This window comes from Metopolophium dirhodum, chromosome 1, assembly GCF_019925205.1.
Source record: "Metopolophium dirhodum isolate CAU chromosome 1, ASM1992520v1, whole genome shotgun sequence".
NCBI lineage: Eukaryota > Metazoa > Arthropoda > Insecta > Hemiptera > Aphididae > Metopolophium > Metopolophium dirhodum.
Window position 1 is genome coordinate 58737528 of NC_083560.1, and position 12841 is coordinate 58750368.

General features: G+C 29.3%; 1 protein-coding gene across 2 annotated transcripts; it reads right to left on the reverse strand.

Annotated features, from left to right (window-relative positions):
* Positions 1 to 255: 255 nt before the first annotated feature.
* On the reverse strand, positions 256 to 9222 carry LOC132935361 (uncharacterized). 2 transcript variants are annotated; one of them, XM_061001890.1, is made up of 7 exons: positions 9116 to 9222; positions 8957 to 9045; positions 4604 to 4922; positions 4049 to 4123; positions 3817 to 3962; positions 2627 to 2742; positions 256 to 1461 (listed from the first exon to the last, which is right to left on the reverse strand). In XM_061001890.1, the coding sequence occupies exons 3-7, from the start codon at positions 4894 to 4896 to the stop codon at positions 1009 to 1011; spliced, it is 1083 nt and encodes a 360-aa protein (XP_060857873.1). In that variant the 5' UTR covers positions 4897 to 4922; positions 8957 to 9045; positions 9116 to 9222; the 3' UTR covers positions 256 to 1008. The 2 variants fall into 2 exon arrangements, with proteins under 2 accessions (XP_060857873.1, XP_060857872.1); XM_061001889.1 differs by having other exon boundaries at positions 4049 to 4126.
* Positions 9223 to 12841: the final 3619 nt, after the last annotated feature.

Consider the following 12841-nt stretch of genomic DNA (forward strand, 5'->3'; position numbering starts at 1 on the left):
CATATTCTAGAATAATTGGTTTTTACTTTTTATTTCATTTGACACTATTTACTAAAATATTTATAACTATACAATTACACTTATTGCATGTATATTGTAGATCTACTGCCACCATTTATATTTTGTCTTAATATTATTATAATAATATGGCTGTACCGTTTTGTATTAGTTGAAATGAAAAAAACTGTTGGTATAATAGATATGATATATTTATATATTTTATTATAATAGACAATAGTTACAATATTATTCTCCTTTAACAGAGTTTCATTTCAGAAAATGTTTCTCTTTTTTTAATATAAAAGTATTTATTTAAGGTAATTAATAGTATTTCAGTATTTGATTAATACACTTGGCATTCAATATAATTAAACTTGGTAGAATATAATATTATTGTATTTGTATAAGTGTTTTAGAGATTCAACATTGAAAAACTAAAAATGAAAAATTTAAATATAACGCTAGTACCTAGTTTATTCAAATACTCGTTAGTATTTGACCAAAATACATGAATTTAGAATTTGTGAATATGATTTAAGCCCGTGTAATAATTATTCTTGAATAGCCTTATATAATATCTTCGTACCTATGTAGATATAAATATAAAATTGATCTATTGGATATTGTTTTTTTTTTATGTAATCGATTAAACCGACTTGCCGGTAGTCGTTTGAAACTTGCAGTTGTCCTAAATACCGAGGAAGAAATATGGTAAATACTTTTTATTGAGTTTTATAATAAAATAGATAATTATAGATAACTACAACTATAGATGATTTTTTGATCATCACTAACCTCATATAGTCATATATGTATTGAATACATATTGTACTATATAATATTTCTATCGCGTGAGCGCGCACTATACACGTCATAATAATACAACGTCATCGACTAAGATAATATAACTATTTAACTACTTCGCTAAGCTCTGCCATTGATCAGCGAGTACTAACTATGGTTTATTTGGGGAGCTAGTAATGACCTAGGTACTCCGCCGAGAGGATATCAGGAGGAAAGTGAAATTCCGGTCGTTCGGGGTGGCGGGTTTTCGTCTGCAGCTGGATTGGCGTTGGCTTCTCTGTGCAAGTGGCTAAAGCGTCTGCGCATGTCCGCGGCTATGGAATTGACCGAGCCGGGATGCTGTTCGTTGTTCGCGTTCTGCAAGACGAACATGACGTGGCAAAAGATGTAGTCGTCGATTACTTCGCTGGATGCGGTCGGGAAGGGTTCTATTGGCGATGTCACTCGCTCCGCGCGTATGAGTCTGTACATGGGAGTCGGCCGACGTCTATCGTTCATAGCTTGAGCATAACCGAGACTAGGGAAGAAATATATCAACGGTGAGCAAATTATGCGGTACACGCGCCGTAAGATGGACCGAAACAGGCTGACTCGTTCCAGCGGAAGATGGAGCTCGCCGGGACAGAAGTATCTGCGACAGACCGGGCACGTACCATGCTGCAATGAAATATATTATTTAAGTTAAAAGCGTTTAAGTTTATGCGATTGATTGCGTTTAGGACACCTGGCCGTCTGCAGGCTAGGCAGTTCCGTGCTAACATTTATTTCCCCCCAATAATAATTAGCCCCCCCCCCCCCCCCCCCCCCATTAAACATATACATAATTAAAAATTTGCCACCCTTTAAAATGTTACAACTTTTTCCACCCCCTTCCTTGGCACAGCTATGTGTATTTATATAGCTACAATATTTACATGTATATCCATTATATTATTATAGCAGTGATAAGAATCGGTGTTTCCGAATTTCGTGCGAAAATCATTAACTATATATAGGTTGAATAGCGTATGAATTCGTTTGTTTTTGCTGCATCGCCGATTTGCAAGAAATACGAGCAATATATTATATTAATTACTCTGTAAGAACGGTCAGATTTGCATGAAGTGAAAAATTTCAAAATAAAAATACTAGTAGATATACAAATAATCGTATGTTATAATATATTTGATGTAAATTGCGGTCAAAAAAAATATATTAACATTTCAAATAAAAAATTGAATTAAAAATCGGTCTAATACAGGTAACCGCTTTTCTTAGCAGCTACTGTACGTCAGTACCTACTACCTACAGTGTCGAGTGTACCTTGTCATTGAGAAGGCTCTGTAATGAATGTGTTACATGTGAATTCAATAACAAATCATTGTATACGATGAAAACCTGTTCTGAGCGAAAACGGTCCAACATGTTAGTTACCAAGGTTAGAAATTTCTATGGCAGAAAATTGAAAAACTGTAAATTAATATCATTATGTATTAAATATAATTTTATTTAAAAACGTCGAAGAAGAAAACTGAAGAAAATTAGTTTGGACTCATTTACATTTTTAGAATTAAGAATAATTAAAAAATGTAGTTTATTGTACCTAAATATTTATATATTCTGTACTTAATTATAATCTATTAGTTATTTATAATTGAAATGAAAGGTAAATTATTAAGCTTACTTAACTCGAGAGAATAACTATTGTACTCGTTTAATATTATCAAAATATTAAGGAGGTACTTACTATGTACTAATGTACTATCTTGCAAACAAAAACAGTTTTTTGCCATATTATTCACAATAATATATCAACTAATGAATAAAAAAACCAATTACCTACCATAATAATCCAATGAGTGATGCATTTCTCATGAAATATATGACTACAAGTCAATTTTATCGCTTCCTCACCAAGTTCATATTCGTCCAAACAAACGGTACATTGGAGTCGCTTATCTAAAAATAAAAATGTAGTCAATAACGTTTATAAAATAGTTTTTTTTCAAAGTTTTGATTTCCTATAGGATGACAAACAATTTAAAATTCTATAAGTTCGGGTAAGTCTTGTTTTAAAATGGTTCTTCCATTTTTTTTTTAAATAGCATCATTTTGCTAATAATCTAAAGTAATGACGTAACATAGTATGTAAGGTTTTAGTTCGGTTAGGGTTTTACCTAAGACTGTTAACAGACTCGTGGAGGGTTCATCTCCATTATCATTATTTTTTGAAAAAAAAAAACAAATTATAGAATTGGACTAAAATTAAGTCTACGTTTAGAGTATTTAACCTGGTCATCTATAAAGCCTCTTCAGGTCGTAGTAAACTTTGTAATAAACGTTGATACATAATGATTAGATGATGTGACATGTACCCCCTCCCCCAGCGACCAAATTGTGTTCACAAATCACGGATTATAATAGTCACGAATAACACTGACAATACCTACGTCAACATAATATTATTCAACAAGAGAAACCTAAAATAAATATAAACTTTTATAAAGTAATTTGAGGAAAAAAATATTTTAATATTATAATATAATGTTAACAGTCTTGTTAAGAATACTTTTTAAGTGTTGATTATTTGGAGGGGCTAAATAATACATTTCGGGGGGGGGGGGGAAGTCCCCCCCTTGTCCCCCGCAAAACGCCACTGCCCTCGCCCCTTAGTTACCCTACCGTGCTATATACTTATGAATTATGACTATATAAGAGTAATGATTATGTAAAGCTCAGGCGTCAGCATACCTATACCTTATAATTAAAATAACATTGAAATATTTAAATGTTTACTGTTGAATATTTGTTTACATTTTTAAATATTATACAATAATAATTATTATTATGCAATCTTGTATTTGCAATTGGAAACTAATTAAATGTTAGACAGCTATTATTTAAACCAGATGATGTTATTCAATTAGCTATCAAACACGCAATCATTGGAAAACTATTTGTAAACAATGTTTAAGTACAATTTATTATATATTATACATACAATAATTGTTATGGCATATAAACATATTTTACCAATCTGTTTTTGAGTAATACGTATCGTAGTCAATAAACCCGTCTCATCATTAGCTACATTTGGACCATCAGTTGCATGTTGACCCGTACCAGTATTAGCATCAGCATTATTCTCTGGTCCGATTTCGGGTCTTCCCCAGATAAAGCTAATAATTCCGATAAAAAAAAATTTATACATTTAAACCTATTAATTATAATCATAGTTTGACATGACGTCATTATAGTAACTTACGCCCGACTTCCATTAGACTGTACATAATTGGCAACGTTTCTTACAGTATTTGTGATTTTTTTAACGAAATTTGGACTGCTAAAACAGTATAAAAGTACATACAGTTATATCATAAACATTTTATTATATTTTGTAATGCATATTAGTTATCGTATATTAATGTTATATTTATTTTGTTTTCAAGTGATACAAAAAAAAAAATATCAAGTAAAACATCTCAGGCTTAGCATCTAAGACTCACAAGACCATTTTGAAAGGGACATTTAACTGTACCTATGATGTAATATGGTATAATCGTATTTTTACCAGCGGTAACCTAGTATTTTGAAAATTGCTTTTAGAAGGTATAAGCATATAATAACTCTAGGTATAGGAATTTTGATATTTTAACATTTATAACATGTGATACGAAAATAACATAAATAAAAGTGCATGAATAGCACATAATATTTAATCATAAAATAGTTTATTCTTAATTAAAAAGCAGATTTTGTTCCAAAAGTAAGTAAAATATTGGTAGGGGTGATTCGGAGCTTTTTATTATTTAAATATTACCTTCCAAGTTGATCAGCAATTGTATCATGGTCCAGTGATTTTTGATCAGGTTCATTCTTTTTACCATGGTCCAATGGTTCTTGATTAGGTTCATTCTTTTTATCGTGTTCCAATGTTTCTTGATTAGGTTCATTCATTTTTTCGGGGTCCAATGGTTCTTCATTAGGTTCATTCATTTTGTCAGGGTCCAATGGTTCTTCATTAGGTTCATTCATTTTGTCAGGGTCCAATGGTTCTTGATTAGGTTCATTCATTTTCTCATGGTCCACTGGTTCTTGACTAGGTTCATTCATTGTATTGCTTTCTCATTTGACTCCACCTAAACATGTAATGTTAAATTTACAATTTCATACTACAAGCGAATTATTGTTCAGTAAAAAATCTGGATTAAGTAAGTAGGTCAGTGTAATGGATGTGTTAAATTAGAATTCAATGATAAATAATTGCGACAAACGATTGTGAGGGGAGACGGGTTGTAAGCCTACATTTTTAAGTATATTTTATTATATACTTATATATATATACGCTTCTCAACAGTTATATAGATGCCACCTGACTTTTTTTCTCAAGTTTTATTCAAAGTTCTCTCTCACAATATTTGTTATCATATTCCTTTTTATATTTCCACACATTCCACTTCCTTTTGCCACAACCACCCCATGCACAGAATACTTAGATCTGCCAATTCAGTTTAATCTTCGCCCTAATTGTTATTGCTTTACCTTGTTATATATACTTTTACATTTATATTATTACTAGTTATACCAGTGCCGTAGCCAGAAAAACTTTCTTTTTTTTTTTTTTGGGGGGGGGGGGGGGCATTTAATTTTTTTCTCTAGCCTTTGAAATGCTAAAATATCGAATTATGACCCCTTTGTTCATAAAGTGTATCTACTCTTTTTATGACTTTATATTTATGTTAACAACTATGGTATCTACATTTAAGATAAAAATGAATTAATATTATTGTAAACTATAGGTTAATGTATTCATTAATATCAGCATATTAATATATTATTATCATTATATCAAAACAAAATGTGTTGTAAGCAATACATTCCATTTTTTGTTCGAATATTATTAAAATTTACCAACAAAAATTCAAGACTATATTAGGCTTTTGAAAGCTGGTCGTTTTTTGTGCAATTTAGAGTTTAGACCAATAAGCTGAAAAAATATGCTTCTAGAAGTCCAATTTTAATTTTGAAAAAATATTAGAATTTCTCTGCTTTTTGTCTGTGTTTTGTAGGAAGCAAATTTCTTTTTTTGGTAATATTGTAGTAAAAGTGAATTTTGACAAAAAAAAAAATTAATTTGGTACTATACGTCTATACTAATTAAACAATATAACAAATCAAAAATCCATTTCCTCCATAACCTAGAAAAGAGATTAAGGAATTCAAATATGTTTTCAAAATTAAAATAGGGATTTTGGTACTGGGTAAATTTTTTTTCCACTTTTTGGGAGTTTCATGGCAAATGGGAGTTGAACATTTTTTTATCACCAAATATAGTGATGTGACTGCGCGTATGTACGTTACTGAGGTCCAAGAATCTTAGCCACCGTTTATCTTTAATTATACATAAAGCGTTTGGGGAACTCACACACATTAATGATCAGTCACACAGCACTAACGATGTATGTAGAATATTTCCAAAATCTGACCCCTTCAAAATGGATCGCTTTCGACAGCCTCAATTTTTAATTTTTATCAAACATATAATATAATATAAAACAAGCCAAAAAAAATATCGGGGGTACGTGCCCCCAGTACCCACCTCCTGGCTACGGTACCGAGGTATACCATATATTAGTGTTATCATATTATATTTATCTTTTCACTCTTTTGTAAAAGCCGGTTGGCATATATAAATAAAATAAAAATAAAAGTAAAATAAAATAATATATTACTTGTATTTATGTTATATTGATTTATTTTATTATTAATCATACTGTATTATACTGTATTATTATACGGTGTATAAAAAGGTATTATCTTAAAATTAATCTAAACATTTAAAGACGAAAAATTGTGTGATTAGGTGTATAAATAAAATCGTTATTCTTTATCAACATTTAAACTTAAAATGTCTATAAAAAAATTGTGCTTGTTTATTATTACATTTGTGGGTTTCAGTAAAAACTACTTATGAGAAACCTTGCATAAATTGACAACCAATAGCTATTAAAATTGAACATTTTATACATTTTCATAATTTTTACAAATTTTGTGACTTTGTATTAAATTTGTATTTAAATTGTATTAAACCCCAGGTAGGAATATTCAAAATTGTATGAATTTTAAACTACAAAATCTTTGATAATGTTCGTAAATTTGAAGAATTTTGTCGAAATTCTAATTTTAAATGTTCATAAAAAATCTTTACATGTTAAATTTGTTTTTTCATTGCAGCTAGTATATTAATAACTAGTGAGGAACATGTATCTACGGTTGTTCATTTTTGAATTACAGGGGTGAATCCACTAGGGATGATCGCCCATTCGTTCTCAAAAAAAATTATTGTATACGTGCAATGTGCATACGCCTAAAGAAAATACAATAAACGATAAACCTAACGATATCTAACACTGTACTCAATGAGTGATGAACAAGTTGTTATCATTCAATTGTTATACTTTTAGGTGACTCCCCCCCCACAATATAATGAGTTGGATCTGCTTCTGTTGAATTAAACAAAATAAAAATAACTAATAGGTAAGTTACAGAATGTTTGAAAACAACTTAGATTTTTATTATATTAAGATAGGTACGCTTTAATTATAAAATACGTAATTACATTTAGCATCATTTATACATTTATATTTGATCCAATCTGTTATGATTAATAATTAACTTATAATATGATCTATGATCTATGTTTATCGTTTATGAGACAACTATACAATATAATATTAAAGCGACTTTGTTATGTACATTTGCTATACCTACTGTTTGCTAATAAGAAATAACTAATAAGTGTAATATTGGTTAAAATTAATTTACTCTGACTACAATGTACCTAGTTAATTATCATACTCGTATACTGCCTACTTATTTATATATAAACAGTTAACACGCATATTTATGAACTGTTGACTAATTTACTAATCGCCATTAGACATTAGTAAAATCCATTCAACAAAGTAAAACAATATTATTCCTACAAATTAAAGTTGGCATGTTACAACGTATTACAATATTATCAATACAGTTATAAATTATAATGTTATAAGGAATCCAATTTATTATAAATAAATAATAATAAATAAATTTAAATAATTAAATATACACACTAAATTGTTCTATAGACTATAGTTATTCCATAATCAAGTTTATGCATAGAGTGTTGGAAATATTCATTTATTATAAAATAATATGTTTATTGTTTTGTGTGTGAAAAATAACATTGTACAATGTACCTATATCCACTGGATGCTTCAGTATGATTATTTATACATTTAGAGCTTTTGAAAAATAAAAATATATAATGTATAGGTATTTACGTTTAAGTCAGTAATTATATATAGATATTATAATTTTTTATAGGTCTTGATTTCGTAAAAAGTAATTCATAATTTGATTTCTTATTACTTTTAATTACTTTTAATTTTACTTTTATTCTGAAGCAGAATATTTTTTGTATGTGAAATATTAATATTAAACCAATAATTGGAGATTAAACTTTTGATGAGTAGTGTAGTGCTAGTGCATCATGGGGACACCCCATCAAATTATGTAGGTTAGTGGATGGTAACTGGGTAACTGGGAGGAGTACTCCATTCATTTAAAACGATTATAAATAAGAATTATTGGTTCGATTTTTGAATTTTTTTATGTAAAATTTTGCAAAAATGCCATATCCTATATATGGTTTCAAGAATATACTATTTAATAAAAGTAAATAGGTAAACATATTGCTATGATTAATATTTATCTATTGACATTGTATAACTTAATAACATTATTTAAGGCTAATAAGTACCAGAATACTTGATAAAATGTTACATATATTTACAATTTTCGTAAAATAATTATTAAAAACTATTATATTATATCCATAAAGAAGTGTGTATCGTTACAGTATACTTGGTAGGTATACACACGGTATACAAAATCTTAGTTGCTACTTATTATTTGAAAATATAATCCTTAGATTAATTTCAAAATTCAATTAATGGGGGTGAACATGCACAGTATATTAAATAATATATAACAATAAGTATAACAATTTAAAAATAACTTAAATATATAAATTCACTCACATTTGAATAAAGAGCAATAAATAATAATATTACAACGAAAAATGTTCTGGAAAATTTATTAAACTGCGATACTCGAATACCATATTTACCTTCATGTATCGCAGGCACTTGAGTTGTCGATCGTTTTTATTAGAGTTCCATTACCCTCAAATGGCACACGTCTAGGATTTGTAAAAACCTAAAAGCAAATTAAGAGAGCATAGAATAATAATAATAATAAAAAAAATAAATACTATTAAAAGCCTTACGTTGTCAACACGGTATGTGACATTGTGACAATGTGAAATCGAGAGTGGCTTGATTCGATCCATAAACACCAGAGGTACAACAAGCGTCTCGAGAGCGCAGGTTCACCACATCCCGGTTTTTTTTTATTTGTATAAAATACAGGCTCTGATACCCTGGCTAAAATATAGATGACACGGTATTGATTTTTCGTGTTTGGTGCGGAAATGGGGTGGTTTAGTGACGACGGCGCAAGACGTAGCGTCAATTTAATTTCACGAGTCTCCATATTATTATATAATATTATGTACCCATTGTATAATACTATTGTTACTATTATTATACATTAATTTAATAATTCACACTATATCAATTATTGCATAATATGAAACTGTATACCTACATACTTCGAAGAAACTAACAGGATGTATATGTTCAGTTTTCATCTGAATTGTATAGCACCTATGTATTATTCAAAATGCACAAACTCATTGAGATTTTACAATTATTTTCCTAAACATTTTTACTATATTACCTACTTATAAAATTAAAGGTTATTTGCGTTTTAATATTCATTATATAAAATGTATGACGTCACATTCATTGTGTCTCGGGGATGTGGTTCTTGGGTCGAGGCAGTACATCATAAAAACGATAGTCCTCTATAATAATGATTGCTAGATAAATCGCAGTTAAAATTTCTGTCATGGCCACAAAAAAATAATATATTAAATGATCAACTGCTATTTGGGTACAGAAATGATTGGCATATTATATTACAAAGTCCCTTATGGACTAAGACATATTATATTGATAACTGTAGATAATATATAATAAATATGCACGCGCTTATTAGTCTACGTACCTTTCCCTACCATATACGAAAAATCAATGATGTGTCTCGCCAATCTATAATTTCATTAAAAACCATCTGTAAGTCGTAGACACATAATTAATGTCACTAACGCAAATCGGAGTGTGTATCATTATCTTAATGAGTATTTTAATTTTGACTTTAAATTGTTTTAGTTTATCAGTGCAAAATATGTAATTTTTATGTTATGTTATAGTCTATTCTCTATAAAAATAAACATACTAAAAATCAATAAGGGACAATAAAACGGCTACTTGAAAAAAAATTTCATTGGGTTCTCCCGACGGTCGATTGAAATCAGTGACGAATCCTACAAGTTATAGTTATATATTATTATATACCTACGACGCCGTTTAATTCGAGATGTACCAGTAGACTGCAATAAATCTATACAATAATGTGCACCTGGCATTATAATATATTCTGCGTTATTCGGTTTCAATGAGTAGGTTGCGTGACAGGGGAATTGTACGTTGTCCACCCTATTGAAATTGGCCCTGAACCAGTGAACCCTCAAACGAGTCTTCACAAATGTTATATATTTCTATTTTCTATTTTCTATATTTAATATAATATATACATATGTATGTTATATACCTATATCCATTATTATTATTCTCGCTTTCTATATAAACAACGATAGTTCCATAACTTAAGTGCTTATAGGTACCTACAACGTTATTCTTTTATAACAGTAAACTCTTTTCTCCTTAAAAAGTATCATGTTTTTGGAGAATATTATTTTTACATAACTTGAAGTCATCAAACAAACTTTTTAAAAAAAATTTATTTTTACTGCGTTATTTTTCAGGTACTTTATACTAGACAACATTTTTTTTAAATATCAATACACTTTTCGGGATATAAAAAATGTTATAATACTTTATACCATTAAAAAACACGCGTGAGTATTTACCTTCAAAATAATCATCTTGTACCTATATCATTAGAGTGTAGTGCAGTGTGTCTAACACCTCTACAAACATGGTTTTTTATCCATTCAATTTTATTTGTCGGTTAGGTTATGTTTGTCTTTATGCCTTGGGCAGGTGATGTTTACGAATTGTATTTGTCAGCGTTTAGTTTCAACTTGTAATATTATAAAACTATACTGCCTGTTTTTAATAAACGCGCAATAAGCACAAATACTTAAATATAGCTGGTTATATAATTACAACAAATAATTATGCTCCAGATCAGTACCTATTCATTATAATGTACAAGAAAAAATTAAAATTATTCAAATCTTATTTAATGATATTTTTATCGAATATATAATTTGAATATAAAAAAGGGGGAATGTAAGTAACCGCTCTGATGTACAACAGGTGTTCAGTGTATGTTGTACTTCGCCATTGAGCAGTAAGTCACTATAATCTTTGTGTTATATTTTAATTCAATGCTAACCCATTAAATACAAAAACTAAAAAATAATTCGGAGAACAGACTATCTATCAGCCTGGCAGCCTATATATTATAGGTACCTATGTATAATGTATATGTATTATTTATATTGCTGTAGACATTTATTTTACTATTAGTTATACGGTTTGTTGAATTATTTTTTGCATAAAACGTCGCATTTAAAGGCTGAGACACGATTGAGCATAAAACACCTTTTTTGCGACACGATTGAGCCAAATTGTCAGCGTATCAAAAGAAATCGGAATACAAAAGAAAACCTACACAATTGAGCATAAAAAACTCTGCAACGTTGCCATTTTCCATTTTAAGCTATATTATAGAAAAATATTTATTTAAATAATTATAATAATTCAAAATATAACATATCAAAAAAATAATATGATTTCATAGTCAATAAAATAGTTACATTTCATAAATCTGTTTGATAAAAATAATAATAATAATAGTTATGAAAATAATAAAATCAAAATATGATACGAATTAAAAAAAATACTACTTGGTTTATAAGTCAAAAATACTATAGAGTATGGGTGATCGAACACTGATATTATTTCTATAATAATTTTCGAATTATATCCTAATTTATCATCTCATATTTTCCCCCGATTTTAAATGCTTAAAATGTCGGAACTCTATTGCTCCGGAACTAATTTATTAATCGATAACATTTTCGATAAGGGCAGATGTAAATTGCGCCAAACGAAGAAAAATAATTGTAAATTGCGCCCATTATTTTTCAGGTACAAATTTCTGTGTAGTAAATTGCGCTCAATAGAAATATTATTTTTATGATAGTCATTTAGGCGACTCAATGCACTTTTTTCAAGGTCTTAGATTATGATTAACTTTGTTTCACTCGAAGACAACTCAATTTTGAAAATTTATAAGTTTGGTAGATTATAACATCATTTTTTCTGACTAAATCCAGTTTGTATAATATCCATGTTTCACTGTTGCACGCAAACAGCTTACTAAATTATTACCTATACGTAAAGTCGTTGTATACGTGCAAAGGCCATTGTTATCGCTGATATCATAACGATTATTGCGATAAACGTTCGGATTATCCAACAATAAATGAACAACAGTATTTTTAAAATACACATAATAGGTAACGATGAATTCAAGGTCACTTAGTTTCCATGGGTGCAATTTACTATACCCATTTTAGACCCCGAAAAATCTCGGGCGTAATTTACGATACCTATTTTAGAAACTAAAAAATCAAGGGCGCAATTTACTATAGTATTCTTACTACCGGCTTCATGTGGACGCAATTTACAAGCGCCCGTCGATAAAGCTGGGCTCAGCTCACGGCTCGCGTCTGGTATCATAATAATTGTCAATTGATGTAATAATACGTGAAAATAATAAATTACAAAATTTCGTCCACGTGAATGTGGCAACATCGCATAAAATATTCTATGCTCAATCGTGTTGCTAGAAAGGT

Bases quoted from the DNA above. Each gene is read 5' to 3' on its own strand.
- LOC132935361 (XM_061001889.1), bottom strand. From the start codon at position 4,896: ATGAATGAACCTAGTCAAGAACCAGTGGACCATGAGAAAATGAATGAA. The intron at 4,127-4,603 runs GTAATATTTAAA...ATACTGTTTTAG, and splicing joins ATTGCTGATCAACTTGGAAG to CAGTCCAAATTTCGTTAAAA. The intron at 3,963-4,048 runs GTAAGTTACTAT...CGGAATTATTAG, and splicing joins CAGTCTAATGGAAGTCGGGC to CTTTATCTGGGGAAGACCCG.